Genomic DNA, 20,437 nt, shown 5'->3' on the forward strand with positions numbered 1-20,437 from the left:
TGATGATTAGAGATGTTGAGCATTTTTTCATATGTTTGTTGGCCTTTATTCTATCTTCTTTTGAAAACTCTCTGTTCATGTCCTTTGCCCACTTTTTGATATGGTTGTTTGATTTTCCCTTGCTGATTTTTCTGAGTTCTAAGTAAATTCTAGTTATCAGCCCTTTATCGGTTGTGTTGCTTGCAAAATTTTTCTCCATTCTGTGGGTTGTCTGTTTGCTCTCTTAACAGTTTCTTTGGCTGTGCAGAAGCTTTTTAATTTGATCAGGTCCCATTTATTTATTTTCGTTGCTGATGTGATTGCCTTTGGGGTCTTCTTCATAAATTCTTTGCCTAGGCCAATGTCTAGAAGAGCATTTCCAACGTTTTCCTCTAGAATTCTAATAGTTTCACACCTAATGTTCAAGTCTGTTACCCAGCGTGAGTTGATTTTTGTGAGAGGTGAAAGGCATGGGTCCTGTTTCAGTCTTCTACATGTGGCTATCCAGTTTTCCCAGCACCATTTATTGAATAAGGATTATTTTCCCCAGTGTATGTTTTTGTCTGCTTTGTCAAAGATTAGTTGGCTATATAAGGATGGTTTTATATCTGGGTTCTCTGTTCTGTTCCGCTGGTCAATGTCCCTGTTCTTGTGCCAGTCCCAAGCTGTTTTAATGACTATAGCCTTGTAGTACAGTTTGAAATCTGGTAAATTGATACCTCCTATTTTGTTTTTATTGCCTAGGATTGATTTTGTTATATGGGGTCTTCTCTGGTTCCATATGAAACATAAAACTATTTTTTCTCTATCTGTGAAAAATGATGATGGATATTTTAATAGGGATTGCATTGACTCTGTAGGTCACTTTGGGTAGCAGATCATTTCACTTTGTGTGTCTAGTTGTTTAATGGTTAGGTAAGTCAACTTTGAAAATATGTTGGTTTCTCAGCACCTACCCAGAAGACAGAAAAATGGGTGTTGTTATTTCCATCACAGTCTAAGACAAGCAAGGTCAGTATATATTAAAACTCTCCCCTGGAGAATCCAGGGGCTCTGAGGTCACAGCAGGTAAGGACAGCCCGGCCTGAAAACCACGTGACAGTCACGTTTCATAAAGGAATTCTGTGTTTGTGCTGTAGATTTTAGGATTTTTCCACCAGAACGTGTTGTCTGTCTATACCAGGATTATTAGAACTTCAGCCCCATCCCTTCTGCACAGAGTGGATTCTCTGCAAACTCTGGGTGGGGTATGAGCTCGTCTTATGAGAGAACCACGTCTGCGACGTGCCCAAGAGCTAGGTTATAACAGTGAAATTCTGGGGTCAGGCATTTCAGAAGATTAACTTTAATTACAATTCCATTACAGATAGTGAAATTGTATAAAAATAAATCTTTATAAAATTATGAAGTTAGAAGCAGACCGTCTTGTGGGCGTCTGTCTGAGCTCTGCCTTGCCGTCTCTACTGTCTGTGTCTTTGCCGCATGGTGGCACAGGTCCGCTCCCTTTCCCCAGGCAGGGCCCTTGCCCCCAGGTCAAGGCATCACCACCTCTTTGTCCCTGAAGTTCCTCTCCTCACCACACACGCTGCAGGGGACAGTCGTCTAGGGAAAGGAGGCCCTGTGCTCGGTTCTGGTGATAGCTGAAGTTGGGAATAAGTTTGCCCAGAGGGATGAGGTGGAGGAGAGAGGAGGATGAAGGCTCTGCCAGGGTTGGTATCCTGGAGCTCCCCAGGTGGTGTGTGGTTTCCCCCTTGTCTAGGCCGGAGCTCTGGAAAGGCGGGGGTGCCCGACTCCAGCAAGTCCTGAGGAATCGCCCTGTTCTCATCCTGGGAGCAGGAAGGTCAGTCTCTGACTCGAGGGAGGACCAGGCCGGCTCGTCAGGCTGTCTGTATGTGCCTAGTGCTGCTATGGTCACGTGGGTGGCTGTCATCTGGGCGTGGCAGGTGTTACGCGGGCAGTAGGAGTCAGGAGCACGAGAGATCCTTCGAGGCTCGAGTGGTCACAGCTTCCTTGAGAAGGAAGGACACAGACAGTGGCCCCCCCTCTGTCCTGCTCCTGTGTGCCACCTTGCCTGGCCTCTGCCGTCTGGCCATGGTGGAAGCTGGCCTGGCCCTCCTTGGTTGTGGAGAGGAGAGTGGGCCTCGAGGCTGGTCACAAAGCCACATCTGAGGTGGAGGTTGAGGTGTGACCCTCCCAGGGGACGGGGGCTGAGGGCTCAGGCTGCTGGGCCAGCCCCCACTCGGGGGTGTGAAGGACGCCTCCCGAGCCAGGGATAACCTCATTAAGGGCAGTCACAGCAGTCTTTCCCACTGGTCTCGCTGCGTGATGAAGAGTGTGCCCAGCCTTACTTAACCGGCCTCAGGGTTTCTGTCGGGATTCTACACAAGAGGGCAGCAAAGCTCTTTGCATATTTTTCTGCTCAGTAAATTTTTAGCTCCAAGTTTTCTTGGGTCATGTCACAGAACTGAGTTATATGCTTATTTATAAATCTTTCCTGGTTTTTCCACTTTTTTAATGCTGTGTTGGGTGTCCTGACACATATGATAGAGTGAGGTTATGATTCGTTGTCTAATCTTTAAATCAGGGGTCCTCAAACTTTTTAAACAAGGGGCCAGTTCACTGTTCCTCAGACCGTTGGGGGGCCGGACTATAGTTTTAAAAAAACTATGAACAAATTCCTATGCATACTGCACATATGTTATTTTGAAGTAAAAAAACAAATGGGTAAAAACACCTGCATGTGGCCCACGGGCCGTAGTTTGAGGACGCCTGCTTTAAAGCATCATGTGGAATCCGCACACTGAGGCTGGCGTCAAGGCTGCTCTGTCCAAAGGGAGGCCTCAGCAGTGGCAAGAGTTTTCTGAGTTGTGTTTACTTGTTCTTTACAATTTTAATCACAGTTTTCTGCTGTAGGAGCCGAAGTGTGGTGGTTCAGCTGGTCTGGGCCGTTTGCTGTCCAGGTGTGTGTGGAGCTGGGTCCAGGTGCTGGGGCTCAGGTTCTCGAGGCCTCTGCCACTCCCAGGCTGGGCGGGCGCCTCTTCCCCTGAACCACAATGCACGCCAGGGCTTTCTTTCCAGGCTGGAGCTCGGAGAAGCTCTTTTCTGGTTCTGCGTCCTCTCAGAGCTGTCGGAGGTGGCAGGCTGGGGACTGTGGTAAGACTGCCCGCCCTGGCGCGGAGGCCTTTCTGAGGTCATGAGGGCAAGAGGTCCCTAAACCAACTCATGTCCAGGGGCCCGGGCCAGGAGAGGCAGTGAGTGCCCACCCAGAAGCGGTGGGGCCCGTCCAGGTGCCAGAGTTAGGCTGGTGCAGGAATGCGGAGGGGACCGAGTAGAAAAGCCTGTATGGGCCGTGACGTGGACCTGGCTGTGGGTGTCCTCCCACCTGCAGTTTAGCGTCAGAGCTGCACACGCCGCCACCCACCCCAGATGCCTGTAGACCAGAACCAGCTCTCCACGCAGTCTGAGGTTTAGAGAAGACTTTAGATCAGTCACAACAAATGATCGCCTTCCATGTGCATATGTTCAGTACAGTTTTTGACCTTTCCTCCAATGTTTAAAGAATAGTTCTTTAAATTACTCATAAATTATCATGAAATCCACAGATCTCTACACTTTACTTTAAAGTACTGGATTTTATAATTTTCTTTCCTTAAAACTTGCACTCACCAATACACAAATAGTATTGACCTTCATATTTTAAGAAATATACGGTTTTAGAAAAACGTCCTTTAGAAACCGTATTAAGCCTCTAACCCCACACCTCGGCATCACCGTGGCTGGGAAATGCCTCCAGGTGCTTTATTTGTTACTTGAAAAGGTGCAGTTTCAGGTGTGTGGAAGTGCTAGTCAGGAACCATCACAGGTGAAGTAACGTGACGACCTTTCTGGCTGTTCCTTCCTCAACCGTCCCGCCAGGTCACGATGGGGCTGTGAGCTCCATCTGCTGGAGTCACGACCGGAGGTGGCTGCTGTCTGCTGCCCAGGACGGGACGCTGCGGGTGTGGTCGGTGCGCAGGAAGGAGCTCGCGCTGTTTCTGGTAAGGGGCGGTCAGCCCATCGCGGGTGTCGCTCAGAGTGAGCACCTGAGACCCCGCCCCTCCGGGTGGTCCTGCTGCCCACGCCAGGACCCTCCCACGGTCTGGTCCAGGGGCCCTCAAACTACGGCCCGCGTGCCACATGCGGCCGCCTAGATATTTATCCGTCCCGCCGAGTGTTTTTTGCCTTCACTGCCTGTCCTGCTTAGCAGCCGACTCATCTGGGGCCCACAGTGCCCATGTGGGGAATGTGTGACGCACTCTCCAACGGCCTCCAACTGTCTGAGGGACAGTGAACTGGCCCCCTGCTTAAAAAGTTTGAGGACCCCTGTCTGGTCCTTCTGCCTGACCCAGACTAGGACATGGATGTGAACCAAGAGTTTGCTTTGATGCAATGAAAATTATCGATTAATTATTAATAGTTACTTACATTTGTGTGTACATGTATATATTCATGAACATGTAACATGCACACCACACATGTACACACATGTACTTGCTGTATGCATGCACACACAGTTAAATATGCCCTCACATTTGTTATGATCTGCAAAATGACTAATGTTAAAATATCTGCATGATTTTAAATATTAATTCAGTGTGCTTTGATGGTTCAGGTAATCATCTCCAAGGGGATATTATGTGGAGGAAGTAGATTTTTGGGGAGGAAAATGACCCATTTTAATGAACATATGGGAGAGCACTGGAAAGAGAATGGGAGAGACAGGGAGTGACGACAGTCTCACAGCTGGGGCGGGAGAGGAGGGCGTGAGAAGAAACTGTGTCCCGACTCACGCAAGTGTGAGCGTGTGAACTGCAGAGAACGTGACCTGAGCGGTGGAGACTTTCAAAGCCGTCTCTAGCATTTGTTTTCTGTGGCTCTGTCATAAAGGGGCTCGAGTAAGCAAGACAGAAAAGGAAGGGGGGTCAACAGAGACCGGGGCTCTGAGGACGGTGTGTTTGGCGCAGCTTTGCGGAGCAATTTGCGGAGCGTTGTTAGCGCTGCTGTGATGCTGCTGTGGGATCCAAATTTGAGTGTGGACACCTTAGACCTGTAGTTTAAAGCAAGTTTGAAATTTCAACTTTAATAAAGTCCTTGCTACTTTTGGATGTTTACTGCTAAACTTCAATTGCCTTTTACTTTAAAGTTTTTAAATGGTCAGAATTCTAACACTCATTGCAGTAAAATTTTTAATTATACCTTTCAGAAGTAGTAGCCGAAACAAAGATAGTAAATTGGTTCTAACCAAGTACATTTACGCTTTTAGGATAAATAGATATTAGGTGTTATGAAAGAATTTCTGTCTCGAGCGATAGTGTTTTTGTTAACAGTTATTGTCAATAATTACTGATTTCATTACAGGGCAAAGACATGTTTTCTAAGCCTATACAGTCTGCACAGTTTTATTATATGGATGGTTTTATACTGTTGTCCTCTGGCTCTGAATGTCACCTGCTCAAGTATCACATTGACACTTGCAGAGACGAGATAAAAAGGTAGGTGCCACCTCCTCTCTGCACTGTCTTTCTGGGCTGGAGGAAGCTGTGTTTCAGTAACAATGATGTTCACGTTTAACAGTCACCTGGCATTTAATAGTAGCCTCAGATCACCAAACTACTGTGAGAGCCGAGTAGCCCAGTTTCTCCCTATTTTAAACCTTCCTTTGTGTCCCATAGTTATGGCTTTGAGAGAATGAGATGAGAGAATTGGGGATTTAAGAAAACTGAATGATCACCTTGGTTCTGCGGCATATTTGAGTGACATTATCTGGGACAAAGACTATTTATAATGACAAGTTAAAATTAGGAAATAGTTGAAGTATATGGGTATACATCTGAATAATAAACACCTAGCTTAGACAAACATTAACATGTTGCTGTCTTTTAAAAAATTTTCTAAAGCGGCCGGGCGCGGTGGCTCACGCCTGTAATCCTAGCACTTTGGGAGGCCGAGGCGGGCGGATTGCTCAAGGTCAGGAGTTCGAAACCAGCCTGAGTGAGACCCCGTCTCTACCAAAAATGGAAAGAAATTAATTGACCAACTAAAAATATATATACAAAAAATTAGCCGGGCATGGTGGCGCATGCCTGTAGTCCCAGCTACTCGGGAGGCTGAGGCAGGAGGATCGCTGAGCCCAGGAGATTGAGGTTGCTGTGAGCCAGGCTGACGCCACGGCACTCACTCTAGCCTGGGCAACAAAGCGAGACTCTGTCTCAAAAAAAAAAAAAAAAAAAAAAAAAAAAAAATTTCTAAAGCAATAAAACATTATGGAGAGGACTAGAGGCCCACCCACCCTCCCCATCGTGTTTTCTTCCCTGTTCCTCCCACACAATCGGTGCATTTGCTTCCCATCCATGGTTTTGTATTTTTTGCTGTATCCGTATGTAGTCATGTAATTTTATTTTCTGAGGGTTTCAGTGTAGCAACAGCACCTTTCGTAATAGTCAACGTTAGTTTCTAAGGTGTGTGTCCAGTGTGTTCATTTAGCTGTTGAGCGATATTCTGCGCTCAGACGTGCAGACCTTTGCATCCCCCTGGCAGAGGGGGCAGCAGGTGTCTCTGACCCGTGGTTGCTATGAACAGCGTGTGCTGCCCGCATGTGTCCACCCTCAGGGCCATGAGGGACATTTTCAGACTCCCCTTGCCAGGTTCCACAGGCCTCCTATCGCGGCCGCTCCAGCCCAGGGAGGGAGGAGGCTCTGTCCCTCTCCAGTGGGTGGGGCATGGTCCCAGGAGGGTTTTCTCCCTCCTGCCTTCTCCAGGATGTGTCCGTCTTCTTTCTTGTAGCAGATGCCCTGAGAATGGTGGGAGCTGCTGGGGAAGGACCGAGCCCCCGTCCTGCTCCTTGCTCGGCTGCATTTTTTTTGGTGCCACTTGTACCAGAGTCACCTGGATGTAGGGACTGACTTGCTCAAACCAGCAAGGCTCCAAATAAAGGGACTGTTCACCAACATGCAGACCACAGGCAGCGAGCGTCTCTCAGCAAAGCCGCTTGCTCCTCCTCCTGGTTCCAGACTGGCTCCCTCAAATCTGCATTTATCCTTTTCTTGTAGTTTTACTAAAAATGCCAGGGAGTTGTCAACACACCACTTAGTGCTTTTCTCCCATTTCTCTCACTTCCGAGCCTCAGTGGGTGCACGGCAGCTGACGGTATCAGACCTGGTTTGGGGAGCAGATGGCACAGCAGCCAGAGCCCCCCTCGAGAGGCTGGCCCCAGCCACCCATGCTGTGGTGCAAACGGGTTTATCTGCAGCATGAGTCCTGGGCCTTAATTGGGGGTGTCAGGTGGGGCTCTAGGGTGTACCCCACCCAGCTGCTCCCTCACCCCAAATGTGGGGCCCTGGTGTGTGTCCTGCACTTGGTGTCTTCAGGGGGCCAGGCTCTTCCTGTCCTTTCCCTCCATCCTGGAGTGTTGGCCTTTGCCCTAATGGTCCAGGTGTCAGTATGCTGTTGCTCCAGATGCAGGAGGTTGGGGCACTGGTCTTGACATTTCTCTTTTTCAGAATTGTTTTTATTGTGGTAAGAGCATTTAACATAGGATCTACCCTCTAAGCCATTCTCAAATGTACGGCACAGCAGAGCAGGTGTCGCACAGCAGAGCTCTAGACCCTGTTCGTGCAGCTGAAACTTCATGCCCCCCACCCTGTCCTGCTCACTTCCATCAGACTGCTTCCCGTGCCTCGTGATGGGAATCACGCAGTGTTTGCCCCTCTGTGCCTGGCTCATTTCACTGTAGCAGGATGTTTTCAGTTTCATCCACATTGTTACAAATGGCAGGATTTCCTCCTTTCTAAAGGCCATGCTTTCTCTATCCATTCATCCCTGGGCAGACGTTTGGAGATTCCACATCTTGGCTATTGTGCGTGGTGCTGAGGTGCGTGTGAGTGTGCAGGTGTCTGAGACCCCGATTTCCATGCTTTTGGGAATATACCCAGAGTGAGATTTTGGACCAAACAGAGTCATTCCCATGTCTCTCCTTGGGGCCCCACCACGTGCATTCCCACCAGCCGCGTGCAGGTGTCCGGCTGTGCCACGTCCTTGCTGCTGTTGGACAGCAGCTGGCCTGAGGGGCACGAGGTGGTCGCTCACTGTGGTTCTGATTTACGTTTCCCCAGTGTTTTCATGTTCTTGTTGGGCATTTGTGTGTCCTCTTTAGAGGAACATCTATTCCAATCCTTAATCAGGTTATTAGTTCTTTTGCTGTTGAGCATTATAAATTCCTTATTTATTTTGGAGATTAATCCTTTATCAGATATGTAGTTTGCAAATATTTTCTCCCGTTCCTTAGGTTTTATGTCCTTACTCTGTTGATTATTTCCTTTGCTGTGTAGCAGCTTCTAGTGTGACGTAGAACTGTTAGAACTAGTAAGTCCATAAAGTTACAGGATACAAAATCAACATACAAAAATCAGTTGCATTTCTTATACTAGCAACAACAAACTATCTAAAAAGGAATTTAGGAAAACAATCCCTTTACAATAGCACCAAGAATAAAGTACTTAGGAATAAGCTTTAGTGAGGAAGTTAAAAACTACAAAATATTAATGAGAGAAATTAAAGAAGACACAAACAACTTGAAAGAAATTCTGTGTTCATGGATTGGAAGACAATTTATTAGAATGTCTATACTATCCAAAGCGATCTATGGAGTCAATGCAATCCCTATCAAAATGCCAATGACATATTTTACATAAACAGAAGAAGCAATCCTAAAATTCATATGGAACCACAAAGGACCCCAAATAGCCAGAGAAATCTTGAGAAAGGAAAAAAAAAAAAAAAGCTGGAGATATAATACTTCCTGACTTCAGATGATATTACAAAGCTGCAGTAATCAAAATGGTGTGGTACTGGAATAAAAGCCGACCAATGGGACAGAATGGAGAACCCAGAAACAAGTCCACACACATATGGACAAGGGTGCCAAGAACACACAGTGGAGAAAGGACAGTTTCTCTGACAAGTGGTGCTGGGTAAACTGGATATCTACATGTAAAAGAACGAAATTCAGCCCTTATCTTACATGATATACAAAAATTACTGACAATGGACTAAAGACTTAAATGAAAGACCTGAAACTATTAAATTACCATGTTTCCCCAAAAATAAGACAGGGTCTTATATTTATTTTTCCTCAAGAAGACACCCTAGGGCTTATTTTCAGGGGATGTGTTATTTTCCCCTCAAAGCCTCAGCTTGCAGCATGCACAGGATGGCGGGGACCTGAAAGGGGGAGCCGACCTTGTTGGCGGGGCTGCCCACACCTTTCCGGTCACCTCTGGGATAGCTGTCACGATGGGGCAGATGAGAAGGGCTACTCGTCTTTACCGTTCCACGACGAAAGGCACGAGTTGTGCAGATACACTGTGTAGCCACGCGCATCAATAGGTCTTATTTTCGGGGTAGGGCTTATATTGCGCAAATGCTTAGACATCCTGCTAGGGCTTATTTTATGGGGAGGTCTTATTTTCAGGGAAACACGGTACTAGAAGAACACCTAGAGGAAAAGCTTCCATTGGTCTTGGCAATGATTTCATGGCTATAAGCACAAAAGCACAGGCAACAAAAGCAAAAATAAACCAGTGAGACTACATCAAAGCCTTTTTCCTCCTGTTATTCAGCGAGGAAGGCTTTCCACACTGCAGGCGGCTTTGTGGCTCCTTCACCCCAGCTGGGTTACAGCCTGTCCTGGGACCAGTTGGCCGGGTAAGTGGGGTTACCGTGGCTGGCTTAGATCCGTGATACTCATCCGTGAAGGGGTGAGGGGCCCCCGTGCCACAGACAGACTTGCATGGAATCCTCTGTCTTAGCTGGGGCCGCCTCTGCCTCGTCTGTTCCCGGGGTTGCTGGGTCCCGGGAGGGAACCTCAGTCCTGAGCTGGAGTGGGCGGACGGCAGGGGTCTAGGACCCACGGACTCTGCATCGAGGAGAGCAGCCTCCAGCCTGCAGTCCCTCCCCAGCCCTCTTTCGGAGATACGTGCTGCTTTGAAGCCCCAAACTTTATTTTTGTTTTGTGGGAGGGAGAGTTTCACAGTTGGCGCAGAAGATTCGGAATTGTCTCTGAGATTTGGAACTATGCCGCTCCCCTCTGGCTGCCTCCTGTGTTCTTTTTACTCTTGGGGGTTGTTGCCTTAAAAATCACCTTGCAGCCACTTCAGTGGGATCTGGAGAGAGAGTGAAGCCACCGCATTTGCTCAATTTACGATGTTCAGCTGAGGGCAGCAGGTTTTTCTAAACACACGTGGGAATACTTAAACCCTATAAGGAAGTCTGGGTGAGTTGACCACAGACTGATCAAAGAAGGAGGCGGAGGAAAATTCCTGGACACCAAAAATCACCAGAAGTAGTTAAATGTTAAATGAGAACCCAGCTGTTGTTTGGCCATGTTTATGATGGACAACAGCAGGCAGAGGCAGAGGGACCTGAGTTGGGACTTGAGGCTGCGAGTTCCCTGCTGTGTCCAAGGATGCATTTGATGGTCCTGACTCGAGGGGTCTCCGCCTTCCCTCAGCCATGGCCGGGCCCCGGGCGGGGTTGTGTGTGGGTCCCAGCTCCTCCTGCGCAGGAAGGTGGTGGCCGCTGTGACTGCAGCCCTGACTGATGACACAGCTGATCACACGAGGACTGTGGACATCTGCCTCTTGAACAGCACCTGTGTTATTTACCACGTCCCCACTGCAGGTGACGGCCCCGCCAAAACCTCACTAATCGAGTGAGCTGACACTTGCTAGCTCACATCTCTTGCCTCGTCAGGCAGACATAGGCTTAAGTAAATAATCAAAAACTACAACCCAGTTGGTAGCAAAGAAAATTGGAAAAGCAATGATCCTAAAAGTGTTATATTTTGATTTTGAAAGATTGTTCCTCTGTGCTGCCTGAATGCCTCCACACTGGCTTCCCCACGGGGCTCCTGTGTGTCTAGCGCGGATCTCGCACCACGTGCCCTGCTGCTCCTTTGTAGCGGTTCTCTCCCTTCCCTCATCTGCACTGTGCATAGAGTTTCTGTACATTTTCCCCAAATTGAATAGCTTTTCTCTGCTTTCTTAGACTTTCTTCTGCATTATCTTAAGCAGTTTTGCGTTATGAGTGTGCAGTGGCTTACGTCATCATCTTCCTGTGACCGGACGTTTATCCTCAGACCTCCCTGTGATTGGCATCTGTGTGTGGCCACCCTGGGGCTAGCCCCTGCAGCCCTGAGGCCTGTCCCACTGCCACCCTACAGCCGCCCTGGGCGAAGTGCAGGGCCCACGGCCCGTTCCGCTGTCACTGTCAGGTCAGCTGTCCCAAGACCCCGCAGACGCTGGGCTACCCTGTCGCTGTCCATCCAACTGTCCCCAGAGTGGCCCCAGCATCTGCCCGGACTGGTCCAGCCCCTCTAGGACCTCCCGGGGCTCTGTCTGCTCTTGGCGAGTTCTCTCCAGGCAAGAGCACTTTCTGGACTTGCCAGCAGGTTACATTCCTCCATGAAGTTACCGCTAGGGGTTAAGACCAACACTTATTAAGCCCATACCAACTGCTTGTGTTGCGCTTTAGAAAACTTAAGAACTTATGTTTAAAGGGAAATACAGATAATTTACAACTGGTTGTGTATCTCCTTAAGTATACATAATTATTTCAGAATTAGGAGACAAATTTGCTTTCTCATAGATAGTAATGAATTATCTTTGGCGATATAAAATGATATTATTTTCATCAAGTTTTCCTAAAGGAAAAGCTAGAGTTTCTTAATGGAAACCTAAAGTTTTTCCTGGAGTAAAGGTAAGGTAGTCAATTTACTTATTTCCTCAGTGTTATAAACTATGACTTTTTAAGTGATATGACAACTTTATTTTCATTTTCAATTTTTTGAAAGGTAGAATGTTTAATTATAGTTGAAGGGAAGAAAAAAGATTGATCATCTTTATTTTTCTTCCAGATATAAGCAGAAGAGTTGGTCCAAGCCAGTTTTCAGGCTGTCCATGACTGGCGGGGTGGACGTGACCAGTTTATCGGCGGTGAACGACTTTTACTCCCGTATCCTTCTCTTGTGTCCCTCCCGTGTTGTACCTGCCGGGCGTCACTCTTCTGGCAGAGGCATTTGCTGAGCACCTCATGTGCGGGTACAGCAGCATGGGGAGCCTCCTTCTCACAGGGCAACGGTCTTTGCAATAATTATACATAATTAGGACGATTGAGATAATTTCATCTCAGGGAGAAATGCCTTAAAGGAAAAAAAAAAAAACTTGGGGCAATAGAGCTCCTGGCACATAGGAAGTGAGCTGACCTGGCATTTCTGTTATATACTTTATTGAATAATACATAGTAATGCAGCCATTTTCTTAGTAAACTGTTATCCTTACCAGTTAATGCTGTGATTAAACTGCACAGTTACTCTATCTTATACAAAAGCCTGGCAAGCCTCACAGTGGTTGCTGTTCCATAGAATATGAAATTGAATCCAAAACTTTTTGAGTTTTTATGGCTAATATCATCACTTTTAATTTAAAAAATTGATTTTAGTTTATTTAGGAGAAAAGCTCCTGATCTTTAGAAATTCATTTTATAAAATTTTAACTTATTTGACAACAGGTCCAGGTTGAACTCTATGAAAGGATTTTATAGTTGAAATTTCAGAAAGACTGAAATAAAGTTTTGTGTTCTAGGATATTTTAGTTAGAAATGTGGTATTAATATTTTTATGCTAGAATTTTTTGCTAAAAAAAAAAAAAAAACCTACCTGGCAGAAATGTGTCATTACAATTATTCTAGCTTAGGTTATGGTTTCTGCGTATCTTGATGTTAGCATTGGATTTACTACTAAATATAGCACTCTTGCACCCTCCCATGTGTACTTTCTAGAATAGTGTTCAGGGCTAAATATCTGGGTAGTTTGGGTGGTCACATGAGTCCTGCATGTATAAATTGCCCCTCATCTTTCAAGTTTGTGGAGTTAATCATAGTGACCTAACACTGTGCAATCTTGTAGGCTGCTCCTGCAGAGCTTCAGAAACTCCTAACTAGCCACCATCTATCTGTGAGTCTTCTAACGTTCCCAAATTTACTAATAAAAGAGAGACCTGTCCCTCCTGGTGGGCAAGGTGACCAAGAGCGTTCCCTAACTGCCCCACCGCAGACGTCGTGCTCACAGCCGGCCGGAACAGGACTGTGGAGGTGTTCGACCTCAACGCTGGCTGCAGTGCAGCGGTGATAGCCGAAGCCCATTCGCGGCCTGTCCATCAAATCTGCCAAAATAAAGTGAGTTTTTGGACAGTGAATATCTTTTATAAAATTATGTGCTTAAAGTGCTTACCAGATAGAAATGTCTGATGCAGTTTTGTAATTGTTTGGCACCAAATTCAATGTTAAGTTTTATTGATCTTTAAATTAATTTAATCCTTGATGTTTGACCTTAGAGGATATTTTAATATCCTATTGAATGTTAATTTGCATACTTCTGTCTTTGATAATTTTATGGCCCATTTTAAGACTGTGCTAGCAATACCTTCTCGCTTAAAGCTTGACAGAGGGTTTGGGCATTTCACGCAATAACTGGACTGAATGGCAGCCGCGTGACTCTGCAGGGATGGGAGCAGCCTCGTGGGGGCGGTGGCTTCTCTCAGGCGGGGTGTTGGGTGTGGCCAGTCGTTTTGGCAGAACTCACAAACGTAGGCAGTGGTGGGTTACAGGCGGCCATTAGCGTAGCAAATGGTTTTGATGGATCCATTGTCTCGGAGCCACTCAGTCCAGACGAGACTTTGTTACCCAGAAGAGCATCTAACTTAGCGCTTGTGAACAAAAACTGGATTTTTTAAAGTACTAAAACTACAATTTTGATTTTCAGTGTTTGAAAAGGCTTTCTAAGTTAAGGATTCACCTTAGAATGCTTTCTGACATCCAAATTTTGGTTCAAGGGTTATCATTTTGCTAAGTAAAAAAGGCTTATTACTGTGTTGGCTGAAGAGACTTTGCATCAAGAGTTTAACACATTTCCAAGGCTTACTTTAAATTTCTGTTTAATAGGGCAGGTCTGGTCTGAAAATCTGTGACGTTTTTCATCAGTTCAAATGAATGGCAAAGAGCGTGCCAAATCTGGGCTGTTGAGTTAAATCACACTGAAGCAGGCTTGCTCCAGTGTCTCCCTGCGTAGGGGAGGTGCGGGGCTACGGAGGGCTCTGCTGGAGCTCCGTGCACAGGAAGACGGTCCTGCAGGTGTCTGGACTGCGGCAGAGGCAGGCCCAGGGACTTGGCAATGGGACAGGCGGAGCTTTGGGTTGGGGGCCGGGTAGACAGACACCTGGGAGCTGCCTGGGCGGAGAAGCGACCTAGCTCACGCTGTGTGGCCTCCACGCCCCACACAGAGAAAGGCCAGTGGACGCATTTTATCTTGACACTCTTTCCAAACTCGTACTGTTGGCCACTCATTAATAGGACATTCCAAATAATGATAAAGAGGAGGCTTTTACTATGGAAAAATATCGGCTTGGAGAGAGTTGTTGAAGAAAAGATTACCATTTTTCTTCATCTTTTATTTGTGCAGAATCTAGTATCATAAAAACAGAACAAACATGTTTTCAAACACTGTGCAGTAGGTCCCCTGACGAAGGAATCTCTTTGAAGAATTTTGTAACTTCTTTATGAAGCTATTAAAGTAACAAAGTTCAAATGCGAAGTGCATGTTAGTTAAATCAGCCCCGTGTATAATATCCCAGGTTTTTATTTCTTATGGGAAGAGCTGGTAATCTTTGGAGGGACAGGCGTACTGCTTTGTGTCTGAGAGCCATGATCTTGCGCTACTGCTTCGCAGCAGCCTCTGTCAAGATTAGGTTGAGTTTAAGATTTGATTATTAGATTTTATATATTTCTGGACTTTTAAATATATTTGATAATGGAATCATTAACTTTTTAAATGATTGTTAGCCTAATACCCATCTTATTTTTGAGGTATCATGACTTCTTTTGAATTCAAGTGCAACTCAGTGAGATGTTGACAGCCAGTGTTTTGATGTAGAACGTTAAAGTAAAGGTCTGATTTACTGAATTTATTTAGTGAAACTTCCAGGCCTAGGTGTCTACCTTTAAGACACCTGAGTGCAGACTGTGGTTCCGTCATCTCTGGGTCTGGCCCAGAGCTGGAATCTGCTTGATGACCTTTGCTGATGGGAGCCATGACTAACTGCTACACAGCACCGAGCAGAGGACACAGTTATTTGTATAAGAAATAAGGTGTGAATCTTGACAGCAAACGGTTCCTTGGAAAGACCAGTCAGCATGTAGATTTTGGGGTTAAAGTTTGACGAGTAGCATTTGGAAGTTTCTGATATATTATTCTCAAAATGTGACACATAAACGTTTATCTAAAGATAAGGTTTGCTAACGTCCTAGTGTCTCTGGAAATGTTGTGTGGTTGTATGTTTGGTCAGCTTTCCCAGAGTCTCTGTGAGTCTTTGGATAATACAGTTCCATGAGAATTGATTAAATTTACCAGATATTGTCACTACTGAGTTAAAATTTTCAGTCATGAAGATAAATGAACCTCACATATAAAGTTTCTTTCATGTTGTGAATTTTACATTTTATATACACTTCTTCTTACCTTTTGGACACTTGCTACTTCTTGTCTCTGAAGTATTGTGAATTACTAGAAAAGTATTTCTTTGTTCATTTAAATTTTGAATTTTTGCATGACTCTTATTAAAGGTGGTCTTTTCAAAGCCAATTATAATTTATTTTTGCTGTTTGGAAAATGGTCTGTCAGCATTTCCATTATAAATCCTTATTTTCTTTTTCTTTTATTTGTTCTATTCTTTATTTCTTTCTGGGGTTTATGACAGAACCATAAAAACTTGGTCTGGATTAAAACTTGGCATATTATAGCTCATGCTAAAAAAAATTTTTTTTTAATTTAGTTCCCAAATTTATTTTAAATTGTTTCAGATGTTTAGGTTGCAAATGCAAAATATAATTTTGGAGTTTAAATGCTTTTCAAAAACTTATGACTTAAAAATTAAAACTCTAGCTTTAAAATAATCATAAAGACAATGTTTTTAAAACTTAGCTAACCAATTTTTCTTGTATTTTCAAGAGAGGTTATTTCATTTTGGAAAAGGATATAATGCTATTTTGTGTGACATCTTGTAATTTTCTTGTTTTTTTCCCCTCTCTGTTCCCATTTCATAATAGAAAAGTTTTTAACCTTTTGCACATGATACTTTTCTCTGTTAAAAGGATTAAACACATGAAATCTCTTAGCATGTGCTAAATTCATTAAATGATAGTTATTATTCTTTTTAAATATAAATTTATGAAGGCTGGTGGATATTATTTTAGAAAACTCTTAATGTCCACATGAAACTAATCTCACACAATCTTTGTGTTCCCGTGAGTGGTGAGGATAAATGCACGAGAACTTTTCTAGCTGCAGTAGAGGGTCAGATGCTGAATTAGGTACAGTCTCAGCTTTCAAAGAGAACACAGAGCAGAAGGTGGCCGGCGGGACTGAGATGCCGTGCAGAGTTGGCTATTAGGAGCATGTGAAGTGTCTTGCAATACCCACCGAAGCTCTGAGGACAGGAGTGTCCTCTGTTCTCAGATGAGAGAAGGCTGCGTCTGAACTGGGACCCTCCGTTCTCACATTTTGTCAGATAAACGTTTTGGCTTTACGAGGACTTTGAAGGTACAGAACATAGAGACCCAGAAGGGTCGAGTTAACTTGGTCAGCCCCCCCCCCCCATATAGTTGGAGTGTTTGGACTCCTCTCCACACTGCACTCTGTTCCCATAGACCGACTCATTTAAAATCTTGAAAGTGGGTTGATGTGCATGAAGGCCCTGAATGCCGGGTGCCTCAATCCGTTTGGGCTGCTCTGGCCAAATACCTTAGACTGGGAATTATAAATAACTAGAAACCCACTGCTCACAGTTCTGGAGGCTGGAAAGTCCAAGATCAGGATGCAAACGGATTCGGTGTCTCCTGAGGGCTCTGTCCTCCAAAGATGCTGTATCCTCCTGTGGCGGGAGGGACCACAAGCTCCCTGGAGCCTCCTGTGTAAGGGCACCAATCCCATTTGGGAGGGCTCCACCCTCGTGACCTAGTCACCTCCTAGAAGCCCCACCTGTTAATACTATCACATTGGGGGGCAGGTTGCAACACATGAATTCGGGGGGCACATTCAAACCACAGCACTGAGTAGCTTCTAGCTCCATGAGAGAGTCTCTGTAGGTAGAGCTTTATGAGTGTAGTAGCTGGGAGCAAGGTTTGCTGAATACCTGTGGAATGCTGTGGCCATTACCTGTGTGATCCTCACAGCCCCTCACGAGGATGTGTCACGGATGAAGACGCAGTCCACGGACTTGCTCAGGCCCCACCCCCACAATGCCTGTGGGGGCTATCTCATGCCTGCTGTCCTCCTGGGGAGGATGGCCTGCCTGTGGCTGCTGTCCCCTGGGGGTGGGGGGGTGCTCGTGGCCTGCTGTCCCCAGGGGGGAGGATGGGGTGCTCATGGCCTGCTGTCCCCAGGGGGGAGGATGGGGTGCTTATGGCCTGCTGTCCCAACGGAGGAGGACTGTGTGCTCGTGGCTGCCCGGTGGCTAGCACCCAGTGGGTATGCTGGAAATCGTGCCCAAATCCAAGAGTGACCCCCAAATCTGATACGTTTTGTCTGTTTCTTCAGTGCTGACTTTGAACTTCTCTTGGTTATTGTCTTTATTTTGATATTTGTGTAAACTGTGTTTGGGGAGGCTTTCTATGAACTATATGAGGCACTGTTTTTAATAGATTTACATTTAGCTTCATTCTAGCTTTTAAAATATGTTTTGTTAGAAAAATTATTTCTTAAAAAAGAAAAGAAAAGAAAAATCATTCCTTAGAACACTTCAAGCCATGAAAAGGCATTTACTTGGAGAATGAAGATATATATAGTAGTAGCATGATAAAGATTTGTTTTAAAAAAGGTATTTTTTGTTGGCTTGATTAAAATACATGAATTTTCAAGCTCTAGAATATCAAATTTCACATTTTCCCATATAATTTACTGTAATGAACATTGTTTTTCCAAAGATCTGTTGGAAGTCAGCAATGAGGATTGTGAGTAAGCAAAGATCATGTGAATCCTATAACGAGACACGTCATGATTTATAGCAAATCGGAGACTTTCAAATCAAGTCGGAAACTTGTTACTCTCATCAGGAAATAAGACATTTCCTATCAGGAAGCTGTCAGAGGCGTTTGAGTGAGAACTTTGCAGAGGACGGATTTTCAGACTGTCCTTTGAGGCTCAGGTGCTGGCCAGTGGCGCAGTCTCTGCTTTCCTCTGCTTCACACGTTGATGTTCACACAGTCTTCTGAAATGCTGGTCCTGTGTGTTTACAAACCACTGTTGAGAAGGGCGGGTGTGGTGGTGGCACCTGTAGTCCCAGCTGTGTGGGAGGCTGAGGTGGGAGGATCCCTGGAGCCCAGGAGTTTGAGTCGAGCCCTAGCAGCAAAGACCCAGTCCCAAAAACAAAACAAAAAGTTTTAACATGCCACCCCATCGCGCCATGAACGCTGACCCTTCTAGTCATAGAACACTCTACTGATGACTGGTAACCTGATTCACCTATCCAGCAGACGTACTTGGGCCAACAGGGCCATCCAGAGCATGCCCTCCTCTGGGGAAGGCGGGGCCGGGGACACGGCCCGGCCAGGGTCTCTGCTCAGCAGACTTGCTCCTCCGTTGGGTATCCGGCCCGCGTGTTAAAATGGGCGAGAACCCCAAACTTCAGAGTAGGGCTTGTGGGGCACTCTAGCCAGCCCTCCCCGAGGGGCATCCCTGCCCCGTTACCTGGTGGCAGGTGCCCTCCGTGGACACCCTGAGCCCCAAGGGATGGCTCCAGCCATTGCCGCCCGGCGGTGGCCGTGGTCTTGGTTATGGCTGCTCTTCTCTCCCTGTGCTCCGACTGGGCAGGAATAGTGTCCCCTGATTTCATCCGTCCTGCCTGGGACCTGATTGGACACAAATGTGAAGTCCTATTCACCCAGCATCGGTTGGGTTGCTGTAATTCACGTTGCTCATGAGCTGGGGACAACAGGCTGTGGCCGGGACACTGTGTGTTGATGTCAACTGAACTCTCTTCCAGGTAGCAGTCAAACTTTTCATTGAAAAATATTTAATTAAATTTATCAATTGACCTGTTTATTTATACTTAAATTTGTGAAGTTTTTAGTTCTTAAATACCATGAACAGACCACCTGACCCTCTGTCCCTGGGAACTAGTCGGTGACTGTTTTGACTGATGTCTCGTGTCTGAGGAGGGAGCCAGGACACGGCCGGCCAGTCCCTCAGACGCATTTTATGTGCTAGAATACCGGGCTTGAGAGTGGCGTGTTAAGGGCTTGCACCCTAACTGTGGTGAAATTTTAGTTTCCTTGTGCGCTTGTAGAAGCTCGTTGGTTCCACGGCTGTGTCATTCAGCGCAGTCAGGTACGTGGCCGGAGCTGCTCGGAGTGCACCGTCAGTGCCTGTCTGCCTTTCATCGTGCTTTGGTGTGTGCAGGGCCCAGTGGATTTTTGCCTGTCGTTTGTCTATTTATGTATGTCTTTGCTTCCTTTTTGTCTGGGCTGTGTCACTCCTGAACTCACCTGTGTGAAAACTCACCCTGGATGGGTGTGGGGCCGAGAGGCCAGTCCTAACTCTGCAGGGCCATGGGTCGTGCTCAGTCTGCTAAATACCCCGACTTGATCTTTACACACTGTATCAAAAACCACACCATGCTCCATAAATACGTACAATTATTATGTGTTAATTAACAACAAATACATAGTAAGTGACCAGTTGTTCTTTTAAATGTGCCGAGAATGGTTTATCCCAAACATGGTTGGTGACTCTTTCCCCAGCTCCTTAGTGCAGTTCTTGCGGCGCCTCTGGCTGTCCCTGTCCCCAGTACATGTATGTGCATCTGTGTGCTGTGGTTCTGAGTGAGGTTCATGGCGACTCTGCAGCTCTGGACCTGCCCCGTGGGTGGTGCATTCGCCTGCAGCGTTTTTCTCTCCATATCTTGAACACGGAGCATTGCTCTCTTGAGGAGGTACACGACATAAAATGAGTCATTTCTTTTTAGAGCTCTGTTAAAAATAATGAGTAACAGTAGATTTTACATAAAACTTTGTTTTCAGTAATTTCTTAAGTTTTGTTAAGATCTTGTTTTCCAAGTGGTTATCTTTTCTTGCTGTAAAAATTGAGTCAAATAGCCCAGGTTAGTAAAGTGGTTACCGTCTGCCTTTTGGCTGAACCGTCAATTCAATACCTTTTCCTAATAACACAGTCACATAGATCAGTGGTTATTTCAACTCCTTCCACCTTAAAGTTGGCATGTATGTGTGTGTGCATGTGTAGGAATACATACACGTACATGTATGAGTATATATGCACATGTAAGCGCACACATGTATGCATGTGTGCCCACACAAG

The 20,437-nt window shown here is 45.9% G+C and overlaps 1 protein-coding gene across 1 annotated transcript in view; it reads left to right on the forward strand.

Annotated features, from left to right (window-relative positions):
• Positions 1-20,437, forward strand: part of WDR27 (WD repeat domain 27) — a 168,349-nt gene that overhangs the window by 35,257 nt on the left and 112,655 nt on the right. Inside the window, exons 18-21 of the mRNA XM_020287313.2 lie at positions 3,895-4,016; positions 5,377-5,510; positions 11,930-12,027; positions 13,127-13,248. Coding sequence (XP_020142902.2) covers positions 3,895-4,016; positions 5,377-5,510; positions 11,930-12,027; positions 13,127-13,248 — 476 coding nt within the window. The remainder of the gene's footprint in view (positions 1-3,894; positions 4,017-5,376; positions 5,511-11,929; positions 12,028-13,126; positions 13,249-20,437) is intronic.

This window comes from Microcebus murinus, chromosome 5, assembly GCF_040939455.1.
Source record: "Microcebus murinus isolate Inina chromosome 5, M.murinus_Inina_mat1.0, whole genome shotgun sequence".
Taxonomy (NCBI): domain Eukaryota; kingdom Metazoa; phylum Chordata; class Mammalia; order Primates; family Cheirogaleidae; genus Microcebus; species Microcebus murinus.